Below are 13,909 nucleotides of genomic sequence, written 5' to 3'. Positions count from 1 at the left end.
GACTCAGAACTCAGAAGGCCTCAGTATCATAGTATTTCGTACTTCCCTCTGACTGAACACTACAACATACATTTTCTCTTTGGAATCTGTGACTTTAATGTGAGACAAATTGTCCCCAAATTTTAACATTAAATATTTAAAGCACCTACTGTTACTCAGAGTAGAAGTATAGGAGTTAAAATACTATGTTCTTGTTGGGTCACAAATCACAATAATGTGTTACCAGGAGTAATAGCAGAGGGAAACTTGGTACAGACTCCAGGGAGAGAGACTGTCCCAAGTAATGGACCCCTCATTGATTTACATAAGGAATTTGCTATGTCCTTAGTTTTGCACATAGTTACCGTTTGGGGACTAAGTGGCAATGTCTGCTCAGGACGAGAAAAGCAATTAGAGAATTTCCAAAGCCATGGCTTAGCATCATTATCTTGTTGAAGCCATCCAAATGTTCTACTGCAGGAGTTGTCAGTTTCGTTTCCTTCCATCATACAGCCATACAAAGTGGTTCAACATTCTTTCATCTTTCTTTTCTTTCATTCTTCCACCCTGTTAAGAATGAGATTGCAATATTACTTATTTGCATAAATAAAAATTTTACAATTCATTAAAATGTGGGACAGTACATTTACGGTGCAATGGGTCTGAACACAGCTGATCTTAAGGAACAAAAGTAGAATGGCTATTAAATTAAATTATAGGTTATGGGCCTTCCTGGTGGTGCAGCGGGTTGAGTGCTGTGCTGTGAAGCTATCTGCAGCCTCTGCAGAGCGGATTCGATTCCCGGCCAGCCAGGGAGATACCCACATGGCGCGGCAGACCTTTCCTGTCTTACCCGCTGCTCCCCTCAGCAGTGTATTTTGGTCTGTCTGCCTGTTCTGCTCCCCACTCTGTCTCTAGTGAATCCTCTCACCCTCCCGCACCTCTGGTCTGTACCCCAGCTATTGTATAAATTAAAAAAAAAAAATCTTAAAAAAAAAACTGAATTTGTAAAAAAAAAAAAATTAAATTACAAGTTACAAAAATTTGGTAAACTTGGTTGATTCTTTTTCTTTTTATTCTTGAACACTAACCACATCATCCTGATTTTTAAAAAACCTGTTCCATTCCTCATGTTCCATAGCTCTTCAAATCAATAATGAACCCTGAATGAGCTCTGTTTCTTTTCTACAAGGCCCCATATTTGAAAGCGGTGCCAAGTCTTGGACATCTGTGTTACTCTGAGTAAAACCTCGCCTCCTCACTTGGCTGGGGCCAACTTCCTCAGGCCCCTGAGAAGACTTTTTCTGTAGTTTCAATTCTTCTCAACCATCCCCAAAGACTACCTGTGAGAAGCAAAAAGTTAACAGACGAGAACATGGCATCTTAGTAAAAGAACACCCTCTTTACCAACGAGGGAAAATTGTGAAACTGATCCAAGTGCAGCCTATCCTCCTGTGTTTTGATATGAGTATGGCAGGTCCAGATAAAGTGATCTTTGTGGACTTTATTTTTTTTTTTTAAAGATTTATTTATTTATTTATACAAGCACTGGGTACAGTCAGAAGCACGGGAGGGTGAGACAATTCACCAGAGCCAGAGCGGGGAGCAGAACAGGCAGAAGACCGAAGTACACTGCTGAGGGGAGCAGCGGGCGGCAGGAGAGGTCTGCGCGCCATGTGGGACCCTCCTTCTGTGGCCCGGGGAGCAGCCGGGGATTGAACCGCCACCGCAGAGGCTGCGGGCAGCTTCGCAACCCAGTGCTCAACCGCAGCGCCACCGGGGAAGCCCTCTTTGTGGACTTTAAACTTGACTCTGCTACAGAAAAAAATTGAACCTCAGTTTACTTATTAGGAGTTAAGTCACCAAAGACCTGACAAAGGAATCTTGAGTCACAGAAGTGACCCTACTGTTATCTACTCAAGGGCAGCAACACTCTCACAAGTTGGAAAAGAGAACTAAAGCAAATCCAACCAATTACGGTCCCTGGGCATGGAGGCACTCAGCCAAGAGGAAGAAAATGGAGCCTCATTTCCAAACTCTCACCAGCACACCACACCACCACCTACTCTTACTACAAAGGCCAAATTAAGGTTATTAATTTATCTTTCAGAATTTTCATCAGAGCATAGGGAAAAGAGTTTCTTTTAGCTAGCTCTCTGATGAGATGCTCTTTTCAAGAGATTTTAACATCTATATTGTAGGGGGAGGGCAGGGAAATACTATGCAAGTATTACAAGTATTACATTCAAGGAATAAGAGAACTGATCACACAAACCAGGGGTGGGCAAGCTATGGCCTGCCAGCCCAAACTGGCCCACAGCTTGTATTTAAATGGCCTGTGAACTGAGATCATATTTTACATTTTGCAATTCTTAGAAAAAAACAAAATAACATTTTGTGACACAAAATTATATGAAGTTCCAATTTCCACAAATAGTTTACTGAGACACAGCCACACACATTTAAATAGTGCCCGTGGCTGTTTTGCACTGCAACTGCAAAGCTGAGTATTTGCCACAGAGACAGTGTGGCTCACAAGAGCCTAAAATATTTACTGTTTGGCCCTGAGGTCCAAGTTACAAAACTTCACTGAGTTTCTATTTCCTCCTGCAGCTACTGTGTCCCCTGTCTACCTCAAAACATTACCGAGGGAGGAAAGACTTAAAGGAAGCTACTGTCTGTTTTCACCACTGCATCCCTTGTGTCTGGGCCTGCTAAAATACATTCCAAGTAAATGTTAAATGAGGGAATGAATAAAGCAGCCATTTACCTACAACGTGCAGTTAGGAGTGGTTAATCTGGAGAACAAGATGGCGTTAACTGCCACAATGAAAGTGAACTGTAACACTTATTTTTCCTTCAAAGTGCAGGCCTTAAGTCACGTGACAATCTCTTCTCCAAATAAGAATTTGTAACACTCAAAATACACAATTTCAACATCTTCTCTCAAAGGCTTTCAAAAGTCAGTCCTGAGAGTGAGCTAAAGTGTGGTATAACATAATTTACAAACCACCTTCATTTAACATTTTTCTCATTTTTAAGAGATATTTACTTAGTATCTATTATATACTAGGCATGTGCTCAGTGCAAGAGAGACAATTATGGGGGGAGGAGGAGGCAAAGAAACCTTTTTATGTAATCTTTTCTCCTAAAGTCATGAGAGAGACAAGGAACTAGTTTTATGACTTGCCCAAGATCACATGATTAGAAAGGGGGCAGACAAGCTTTGTCCACCTCTATCCAGCATGCCAAGGTGCTTTTAGTGTTGCCCGGTGCGTGCAACAGAAAACAAAAACACATTAGCCTGTCGCACCCTGAAATTTTCTGAAACATTGCTGGAAATGCCACTAAATAACTTAGGTAGCCAAAGCAAGTTCCAATTGATTTGAGTGGGAGTCTCTGAGCAATTCAGATAGTGGTGGAGAGCACAGACTGACATGACTGTCAATTGTGCTGCACCCTCTCTCCTGCAGGTGTGGACAGCTCAACCTCCCTCAACCTCAGCTCCCATTTTTTGTCAAGTGGGTTTGATAATAACAGTAGCACTTCCCTAGAGCTGTTGCTCAGATTAAATAAGACAATTGAAGTATCGCACGTAGCAGTGGCCTGTTAACACCCAATCTACTCCTCACCCGCACACCAACCCATTCCATCACTGTTTTTTTCCCAAAGCTTTCCTATCTAAAATTCTCAGGCTTGCTTTTTCACTATCTCTCTCCCCTACTTCAACAGAAACTCCGGGGATCTTGTGTACTCATTCCTGTAGCTCCTGTCCCAAGCACATATCAATAATTGTTGTGCAAATGAACAGCTCGATAAAAGTTTAGGAAGACCCGTTAGGTTTCAATTTCCGCTCAGAGATGTTGTAAGTTCCAAAGACACATATGTAACTGGCAAGTTCTTGCTGGTACCAGAAAGGTGCTTGGGCTACTCTATAAAAGGTGTATCAAGGTGTGGCGTTGCAATTAGTAGTGGGAGTGGCTCAAACCTAAGACAACCGTTTGTCAAGTCAGAAACTACACCGTAGGGGTTGCTGAACGAGCCAGGAGGATGCGCTACGCTCAGGGGGCTTTGCAAAAACACCTGCCTCTTTCTTCCTCTCCTAACCTTCCAACCGTGCACACTGCTCAGGGATGGTTGCTCTCCACACCTGGAGGGCCCCACAGGAGCAGGACGACAGGTGCGGGCGGGGAGTCAAATAACCCCAAAGGGCAACAGTGGCGCAGGAATGACAGCCGTGAAGGGACCAGAAAGGGAGACAACTCCAACCTTCGGTAGGGTCAGACTGTGGGGTCCCAGTGCTACTCCTTGGACGAGCCAACCCCCCGCTCCCCGCCAGGAATAGGCGGGGGAAGTGGGGGGGCACTGTCCCCCTCCAGCCGGTGGCCCCAGAGCCGTGGGTCCATCCGGAACTAGTCCCCAGCGCCGCCAGCAAACTCACCTCAGCCGCCGGCCCCACCTCCGCTCACATTCCGGACCCACCGCCTTCCCCCCGCCCCCCCCAGGCCCTTTGTTTTGATTCCCGACTCCGCAGCTCCCGCCGCCGCCGCCAAGCGCACCCTCCACTTCCGCTTCCGGACCGCGCCGCCCCTGTCGCAAAACCGACGCCCTTCTCTGCGCTCGCCCCGCCCCTTCCTCCGCCCCGCCCCGGCGCCGCGTCCTCCCCGCGCGGGGCGTGCTGGGAGCCGGGGGGGGCGGGGCCTCGCGGCCCTGCAGCCTCGTCAGGCTCAGTCCCCTCCCGATAAACCCCTAAATAGGGACCTTCCCGGGGGGCGACCCCGGCTTTTTGGGCCAAAACCCCCATTTTAAGGAAGCCTTCCCCCTGACTTATCGCTGTGGAGTGGAAAGGAACCTGAAAGCGGAGAGTTAGGGCGCTCAGTGGGGTGGGACCTGGGGGGGAACCGGCCAACAGAATGGGGTACAGTTTCAGCCCTTTGGGGCTATTCAAGGAGATTTCAGTGAAAACCACGATCGTCTTTGCCGCTGTCTCTCAGTGTCTGTCTCCTCTCTGCTGCTTCCCCCCCCCAAACCACACACACCACGCTTGTCACGTGATGAGCTTTTATTTATTTTTTAAATTAAATGACGCGCAAACCGCCCAGCATCCTTTATCTAGTGCAACCTAGTGGCGAGTGGAGAAAAAAAATAACTGCCAAATGTGCTTCCCGAGGGATCCCGCCGGGGGTTGCTTCTCACGAAGCTGCTCCCCAGCTGGCAAACATTAAAATGTGTGCCAAGACCAGGCTGGATAGTGTCACCCTCAATTAAGAGGGCCTCGTGACTTGTAAGAAAACGTAATTTTTTAAAGGCGCCAACCCAAAGCTCTTTCCAAAAAAAAAACACAATTATTCCGGCGACAAGTTAGACGAGCAGAAAGGAAGCATCGTTCGTTGCAAAAGCCCTGGGAAGCTAATGCATTTTGTGTTTTAGGTGGTTAAATGCGCCATTTTAAAAGGCGGCTCACAATCTTCACTTTTTCCTGGAGTTAGAAACAAAAATTTAAGACTCAGCACAATGGTCATGCCTGAAACTGCCAGCTGCTCACTATTTCCGGCTGCAAAGTAGAAAAAGAAAGCACGTAGCTAAAGCTAGACATGGCTTTACAGTGCTCTAGCTGAATGCTACCTGAAAGTTTATTTCTGAAGTTGGTCAAGAAACAGTAACTTTGCAGAAAAAACAGTCGAAGTTGCCAGAACAGTTTTTTTGCGCCTGAAGTCTGCAGTGTGAAGCAATTACTTAGGCAATCCGCGTTCAGTGGAGGAAAATTCAGGGGAAGCTAATACATCCCTGTGGGCATCCTTGTGGACAAGTTATTGTGCAGGGCAAGATCAAACACGCAACTGAAGAATCCTTTGTGTTTACATTCCATTTTCCAGAAAGCAAATGACAAGTACATACATCATCTGCCTGCTTAGATATTTATTATTGTTGAGTAAATCTTCATTATGTCTGTGTGGATAGTATTTTCCAAGTGGGAATAGAACAGACGAAAAACAAATCTTTCTGGCGTCTAGGGTTGGCTTTTTTTTCCTCCAAAGTACCAAGCAAATATGCCTCTCCTCACAGTTGGTTTTCTCCCCTTTTGTTCTTTTCTAGTATCTTTCAACACACCATATTAACTAAAAATACAAAAAAGGAAACAAAGTAATTCTGGATTTTATTACTTTCTTAAAAGATTTTTTAGCCACAAAATTTAATAAAAAGCAGCCACGTTTTGCTTGAAATTGACATTCTTCCAAATCCAGAGCTGTGTCTGTCTCAACAAGTTAAATGCATAAATAAAAATCAATCATATTATTGTAGTTGAAAACTTAATGACAAGTCTGAATTACAATTTTTAAATATTTAAATTTGCAAATTTTAAAGTATTTACAAATAAATTTTATAGCCTTTTTATAGAAAACTAGCAGAAGCAGATTACACCAGCCCTGCAAGCAGGCAATTATGAATCAAAATACAGTTTAATATTTGCAAAAGTGCTCTAACATTTAAAATATAGTTTCTTAAGTATAGCCACTGTTATTCCTGTTTATTTGAGCATCAGTAACTTTCAGTTTTTTCCTTGTCCATATTATACTCTTCACAATTATGAAGCCAGGATGGAGACTTATTTTTGTGCTATTTGAGCTCCTACATTACATTCAGTTCAGCTCCTGAATTAACCAACATAGCTGCTCCTAAATGAGTTTCTCCCCAGCAACTTCTAAGTTAGGTTTAGTGTTTTGAACTGATAATTATGATGGAAGGACTAAAGCAAAAGAAACTAAGCTCATTTTAGGTAAAAGCTACAAAGAAAACAAACTGAATAAAAAAGAGGAAAAAGTTTTAAAGAACATCAGAATTTCCCTTTTATTTTTAAGGTTTTACACATGACAAACTCATCCCTGAAACTCCTTTTCCAGAAGAGCACTTTTATGATAATCATTTCAGTGCCTTCCCTTCTTATGGAAAATAAAAGAAATAGAGAACAACTAGCCTCAATGACTGGATCAATGTCATTTAACCAGAACTGGTAACTCACTAGTCTGTGCCTCAGTTTGTTTGTAAACTGGGGTGATTATTCCTGGCCCAGAAACCTCAGAGTGGTTAGTGTCAAATAAAATTCTGGAGTGACAGGAAATATTAGAAAAAGTGTCAGGAGGATGCAAATGATCCCTTGGGAGCTGTGTAGGAGTTTCTGAAAGACATGTTGGTACTCTGCTTAACTCTGTTGATGTAGGTGATGGTTCCCTTTGTGTCTTCAGGAACTAGCAAGAAATCATAGCAAGGTAGAATTTGAGAAAGGTGGTTCTAAACCACCTCAGCAAGAAAGAAGGAATGCTATGCACATTTCTGGAGGTTTGGAAGCCTCTGAGGGCTAAGATCTCTTTGCTGCTAGCAAAATGCTGAAGGAGTGTGGGAGTCAAACAGACCTAGTTTTGAAGATTCATTTGTTACTTACTGTGACACCTTGAGCAATGCATTCAACTTACTGCATCTTTGTTTTTCATCTTTTTAAAAAAGATTTATTTATTTATGCATACAAGAACTGGGGTACAGGCCAGAGGTGTGTGTGTATGGGGGTGAGAGGATTCACCAGAGACAGAGTGGGGAGCAGAACAGGCAGACTGACTGAAACACACTGCTGAGGGAAGCAGTGGGCGAGACAGGAGAGGTCTGCTGTGCCATGTGGGTAGCTCCCTGGCAGGTCAAACTCGTGCTGCAGAGGGTGCAGATCGCTTCAGAGTGCTGTGCTTAACCCCACAGAATGCTGTGCTTAACCCCTGCTTAACCACCAGAGAGGCTCAGTGTTTTTCATCTTTAAAAGGAGGTCATTAAAAATGCTTTCCCGGAATTATTATCCCAGTCTCAGCTTGGCTGTCACCTCCATAGAGCATCTTTCCCTGACCATTCTAGTAGAGGTGACAGTCCCCAGACCCCTGCTATCACATGAGTTTGCTTTATTCAGAGCACTTACTAGCATCCTTACAATTTTACTTTTTCTGATGTTATAAACGGGAGCGCTCTGTAAACATGTTGGTGGAAAGTTAGGATTGCTGTGACAATTAAATGTCGAGAAGTAACCACTGTGCCTGACATGCATCACCAACAAAAAAATACATACTCATTGCCTTTGCACAATGCAATGAGGTAGAATCCTATCATGAACACGATTTATAGATGAGGCAACTATGTCACGGAGGATGGAATTAACTTGCCCACGATCACATAGCTGGGATTTACTGCCAGATCCGGCCCAAATTCCTGTACACTAAATTATGCTGCCTTTGAAGAAGAAAATAATGCCGTTAAGATTTTATTGTTGGAGGAAGTGGACTGTAAAAGGGCACGGGGAATTACTTAGCCTGGATAGGCCTAGATCTTTCACCTTTCCGCACTTTTAATGTCCTCCTTTTAAAGATGAAAAACACTGAGCCTCCCTGGTGGCGCAAGGGGTTAAACACAGCACTCAGAAGCAATCCGCAGCCTCTGCAGCACGAGTTCGAGCCCTGGCCGGCCAGGGAGCTACCCACATGGCGCGGCAGACCTCTCCTGACTCGCCCGCTGCTCCCCTCAGCAATGGGAAAAGCGCAACAACGGAAAAATGTAATTGGTGGCGAGGAAAGCCCGTCCCCTGGGTGACCGAGGAGCAGCCTGCAGCCGCCCGGAGCCTGACGGGTCCTGCCCAGCGAGGGAGCCGCCCGCCGCCCGCCGCCCGCCGCCCTCCCGCCCACAGCCGCCGCGTGGCCGCCGCGCCCGGGCCTGGGAAAAAGTTTCCAAACCGCGCCGCTGGGCGCTGATTGGCCGAGGCGGACGCGGACCCTTCGCGCGGCGGCCAATGGGCAGCGCCGGCCGGCGCGCGGGGCGGGGCGGGGGCGGGGCCGAGGCCGGGTCGCGCCGCCCCGCCGCCGCCGCCGCCGCCCGTCCTCGCCGCGCGCCCGGCGCCCGCCCGGTAAGTGAGGAGCCGCCGCCGGCCGGGGCGCGGCCCTGTCCCGGGCCGGCGCCCGCCGCGCTCCCCGCACCCGCGTCTCGCCCTCGCCGGCGCGCGCCTCCCGCCGCCCGGGCTCTCCGCGGGGCTCGAAAGTCCCGCCTGCCTGGAGCCGGGGCCGGCTGCGCCGCCCGCGCCAACTTCGCTTCCCTCGCGCGCCGGCGCCCCGCGCCCGCCTCAGCCTCAGCTCCCGGCCGCTCGGCCCCGCCACCCCCGCCCGGCCGCCCCCGGCTCCCTCGGGCCCCCTCCCCCTGCTGCCCCCCAGCTCTCGGGCCCCCTCTCTCCGGCTGCCCCCCAGCTCTCGGGCCCCCTCTCTCCGGCTGCCCCCCAGCTCTCCCTCGGGCCCCCTCCCCCGGGTGCCCCCCAGCTCTCCCTCGGGCCCCCTCCCCCGGGTGCCCCCCAGCTCTCCCTCGGGCCCCCTCCCCCGGGTGCCCCCCAGCTCTCCCTCGGGCCCCCTCCCCCGGGTGCCCCCCAGCTCTCCCTCGGGCCCCCTCCCCCGGGTGCCCCCCAGCTCTCGGGCCCCCTCCCTCCGGCTGCCCCTGAGCTCTCCCTCGGGCCCCCCTCCCCCAGCTGCCCCCCAGCTCTCGGGCCCCTCCCTCAGGCTGCCCCCCAGCTCCCTCGGGCCCCCTCCCTCCGGCTGCCCCCGAGCTTTCCCTCGGACCCCCTCCCTCGGCTGCTCCCCAGCTCTCCCTCGGGCCCCCTCCGTCAGGCTGCCCCCCAGCTCTCTTGGGCCCCCTTCCTCAGGCTGCCCCCCAGCTCTCTTGGGCCCCCTTCCTCAGGCTGCCCCCCAGCTCTCTTGGGCCCCCTTCCTCAGGCTGCCCCCCAGCTCTCGGGCCCCCTCTCTCAGGCTGCCCCCCAGCTCTCCCTGGGGCCCCCTCCCTCTGGCTGCCCTCCGGCTACCCCCCACTCTCCCTCGGGCCCCCTCCCTCCGGCTGGCCCCCAGCTCTCCGCGGGCCCCCTTCCTCAGGCTGCCCCCCAGCTCTCCCTCGCCTTCTCGCCGGCTTCCGGGCCTCGTCTCCACCCCCGGTGCAGGCCCCCTTCCAGAACCCGCTCCCTCCTCTCGGGAACGGGTTTGCCTCCTTCCCCCTCCGCTTCCCTGGGCGCTCTGCTGCAGGAGGGCTCGGGTTTCCCCTGACAGCCCTTGGGGGAGGCAGGGGATCCAGGAGGAAAACGCTTATTCTGCAGTTTGAATGCGGTAGCTGGGCTCACCTGCCTCTGGGGGTCATGGGAAACCCCGCCACCACCTGGGCACCACTTTTGGGGGAGCTGCATTGTCTTCTCCAGGCATCTCAGGTGCCCCCCTGAGGACCTGAGCTTCCCGAGTTCTTTGTCCCGGGTTGGTGCGGGTCGGGCCTCCCCACTTCCAGCCAGGGCCTCCTTTTAAGTTCGTTTAGAAAGAAGTGGTCTTTGCGGTACGCGCTTGGTAGAGATTTGTCATTCCTATACTAATTTCGCCAGTGTATTCTAGGATCGGATGGCATTTTAGGACATGGGTAGGGTGCTTTGAAGAGTAATTGGCCGCCACCCACATGGTATTTAACCAGTTGGGATCTTCAGCCTATTCCTCTTAGTGCGTCTTTGTGTAGGGTTAGCTGAGCTGTGCCCCTTGAAGTCTCAAGAGCCTCTAATTGGTCTACTTTATCCCACGTTGTGTAATAAGCCAAGTATAACTCTTGGCTTTTCTGTCGGGATGTTATTTTTGTTTCCAAAGTCTGTTCTTTTGCCTTAGAACACAGGAGCACAGAGAGATTACCGTCCTCCCGCACAAGATAACTTCTTAAGTGAATTTGCCTGATTGTAGAGTTTGTGTCTGCAGCTGGAACTATGCACCGACTGCTGTGTAGGTGCTTTTTGTCTGCTCCCAGAGGTGCTTGGCACGCAGCACCTACTTAGAGAAATGCTTGAAAAGGGAGTCAGCAGGGGAAACCACAGTTGGAAATATTCTTTCCTTGGTGATGTCTCAGTTCACTCGAATAAAATTATCCTGGGATAATAACTATTCTGTCTGTCCGAGTTTAAGCTTCTAAAATATCAAAAACAACATATGCTTACTGGTGAAAAGTAATTTTACAGTAGTGAGTTCTCATTTCACTGCTGCTTTACATCATCCTGGTACATCCTTTCAGAGCCTTTCCTGTTCTTGTATGCAGAAGAGATCCATTTTTCAACGCCATCCTTTCGTAACCTATCACGAACTTTCTTCCTTATTAGTACATGTAATTCTTCTAAACTGCTGCCCAGTTTTCCCATCAGTTCTTTGTTGACAGTTCAGTTTCTCAGGTTTTCCGCGTCGGTAAATGAGTCTACACCTTGAGCATGTGTCTTTGTATATCTAAGTGTTTGTATAGGTAGGTCATGCCAGACTTTGAAAGCATAGACTGAAGCCAGACTTGCTGAGTCTTGACTGATTTTGCCCCACTGATGTCACTTCTGCAAAATGCAAAGCCTGCGTCATAACACAGGCGCTGCCAGGGCACGTGCTGGCACTTGACCACTTTCCCTTTCCCTTCAGCTTTTCCCTGGGTTTGGTTGGGAGGATTGGGGGTGGGTAGAAAAGGGCAGAGAGTTGATTCCTGATGGCTTGTTAGGGTGCCTTGCCCAGGACCACCTGTGCCTCTCTGCATTCAGAGGAAAGCATTGAGAGATTGCTTTTTTTTTCTCCTAGAGTTTTGAAATCAGGTGGGTGGGTATCTCAAGCATGTTTGTAGACTTCCTGGTAAGTTTAATTATGGGAAACACACATTTTGGTAGAAGGACTAGATCTTGCCAAACCACTGGATCCCAGCCTGTCCTTGCTTACAGCACATACGTTTGAAATGCCCATTGACTTTGGCAGCACAGCAGCTGGGCACCATGTGTGGAGGCTGCAGGTTAGGAGACCAAATGCCTGTAGCACAGATGAAGCACATGTATGCAGTATCCGTTTTCAAGATAGTGGGTATATGGCTGTGTGACCCATGATCAGGCCTTCCCACTTACCCTTGACAGTGCCTTTGAAAAGACACTGGGTCCAGTAACAGTCCATCTGCCTGCCCGCAGTCTGTTTGCGACCCCAGGGAGTCTTTCTGTTTGAAGTCAGAGACCTGGCACTTGGGCTTGGCCTCTGCTGCTCACTTGCGCTGTGAGATGGCCAAGGCACCCCATGTTTCTGCTCCAAAGAAAGGGGGCCATTGCCTTGCCTGTCTCCCCCTCACAATTGAATGACTTAAAGAGGATACCACTGTTTGAAAAGAGGGTTTCCCTTTACCTGCAGGGGATGCGTTGTTCCAAGAGCCCTGCGCCTCTCCTACCCCTTTATGACTGAAACTGCTGGTATCACCCAAGTCTGATAGAATGATACATGGCTGTGATAATTTGCAAGTTATGTACAGCAAGAGATGAACAACAGTAACTAATAATAAAATGGCAGAAGTATAATATATTAATGAAGATTATGTGGATGATAATTTATAAGTTAGGTACAGAAGAGATTAACAACAATGATAATGAAATAGAAGAAACAATGATACACTGTAAGGAGAGTTGTGACTGTCAGAATATCTTACTGTATGTAATATTTTTGGCCCGCAGTCAACCAGGGGTAACTGGAACCAAGGGTCGGGGGAACTAGGGAACGATTCTTAAATGCCCAGCACATAACAGACAGAAGGTGGTGACAAAATCCAGTAAGTAATGCTGGAAGAAGGGGCCCTTCGCAAGTAATCTGCTTTCTGTGGCAGAAAATAATGCAGATTAGAACTTTCTGGGACATTTCCAAATGGCAAAGGAAAAAAAAAATTACATTTACTATTGCTGTTTCATGACAAATCAGGGTTTAGTTGTTCCTCTTCCCTCTTAGCCTCTAGTATGTTTTCTCTCTTTCCTAACCATTGTTTTTAAAATGCTGGGGTTTGGGCTGAAATACCAAGCCTGTGGTTTTTGCCCTTTAGTTGAAATTCAGAAGTCAAAGGCAGTGCAGACCCTGACATCCAAACTAGGTCCTTTCGATCCACACAGTTGTAATTAGAGCCTCTCCTGCGATACATGTGCCTCCTAAAACATCTCAAATTCATTTCTTTCCTGAGGATTTTTAAGCTTCACTGGCTGCAATAACAATGTTTGAAGAAGCCCTTCCTCTAAAACCTATCTGTCCTGAGAGTGCTGGATGAAGGTGATTAAACTCCAGAAACTGTGTCAGGTGCTGCTTACTGTGTAAGCTTGTTGGTGTGGGTGTGAGTGTTGTTAGTTTCCAGCCTGATCTCCTCTCATGCAATCCTGCCCTTGATGAGGTGCCACTAGGGTGCTGGGGGAGAAAGGTTTTCCCCATCCTGATAAGCATCTTAGGGATTTACAGGTGTAAACTATAAACTGGTCTTCAGAGGATCTCTTCTATCTCTTCTTAACCTCACGAGGACCCTGTCCTGCTGGTGATCAGTCTCACGCTTTCCCATCTTCATCCCACAGCATTTATTGAGAGTGTTCTATGCCACACACTGATCTAGGCAATGGAGATTAAAAAAAAAAAAAGAAAGACATGGAAGGTCTCTAACGCTTAACAGCTGACATTCCAGTGGAAGGAGATAAAAACAAAACTCATGTAGTGTTGAAATGAGACAAAGCAGTGGTTTATATGATCGCGATGGGCTGCAGGGGTAGTAGGTGAGGTGTCCAGTAAGGTGTCTGGGAAGGCCATTTCAGCTGAGAGATGAATTGTGAGAAGGATGCCTCCTGGGCAGAGAGCTGAGGAAAAAGCATTCCCGGTAGAGGACACAGCAAGCGCAAAGACCCTGAGGCAGGGCGCGTGCTTTGTGTGTTCGGGAAACTGAAAAGGCAGTGTGGTGGAGCATTAGGTAGTGGGGTGAGGAGTAGGGAGGGACCAATGACCCTGAATCTTGTACTTGACCTTTTTCTAACCAGCAGGAGTTAGTCTACATTCATCATTTCAGTTCTCGCTTTTTCACCCTGTTGTGTGCAGACTTCCTC

The 13,909-nt window shown here is 48.6% G+C and overlaps 1 protein-coding gene across 1 annotated transcript in view; it reads right to left on the bottom strand.

The window, feature by feature from the left end:
• The window catches only part of MARF1 (meiosis regulator and mRNA stability factor 1), a gene marked incomplete at its 3' end in the record, with an annotated part of 34,294 nt that extends 29,756 nt beyond the window's left edge, over positions 1-4,538 (bottom strand). The window contains exons 1-2 of the mRNA XM_084251577.1: positions 4,421-4,538; positions 345-546 (exon numbers count right to left, since the gene is read on the bottom strand). Of these exons, the coding sequence (XP_084107703.1) occupies positions 345-488 (144 nt within the window). The 5' untranslated portion in view covers positions 489-546; positions 4,421-4,538. The remainder of the gene's footprint in view (positions 1-344; positions 547-4,420) is intronic.
• Positions 4,539-13,909: the final 9,371 nt, after the last annotated feature.

The sequence above is a fragment of the Talpa europaea genome (assembly GCF_964194135.1).
Source record: "Talpa europaea genome assembly, chromosome: 12".
In the NCBI taxonomy this organism is placed as follows: domain Eukaryota; kingdom Metazoa; phylum Chordata; class Mammalia; order Eulipotyphla; family Talpidae; genus Talpa; species Talpa europaea.
This window is presented reverse-complemented; position numbering and strand designations above follow the sequence as displayed.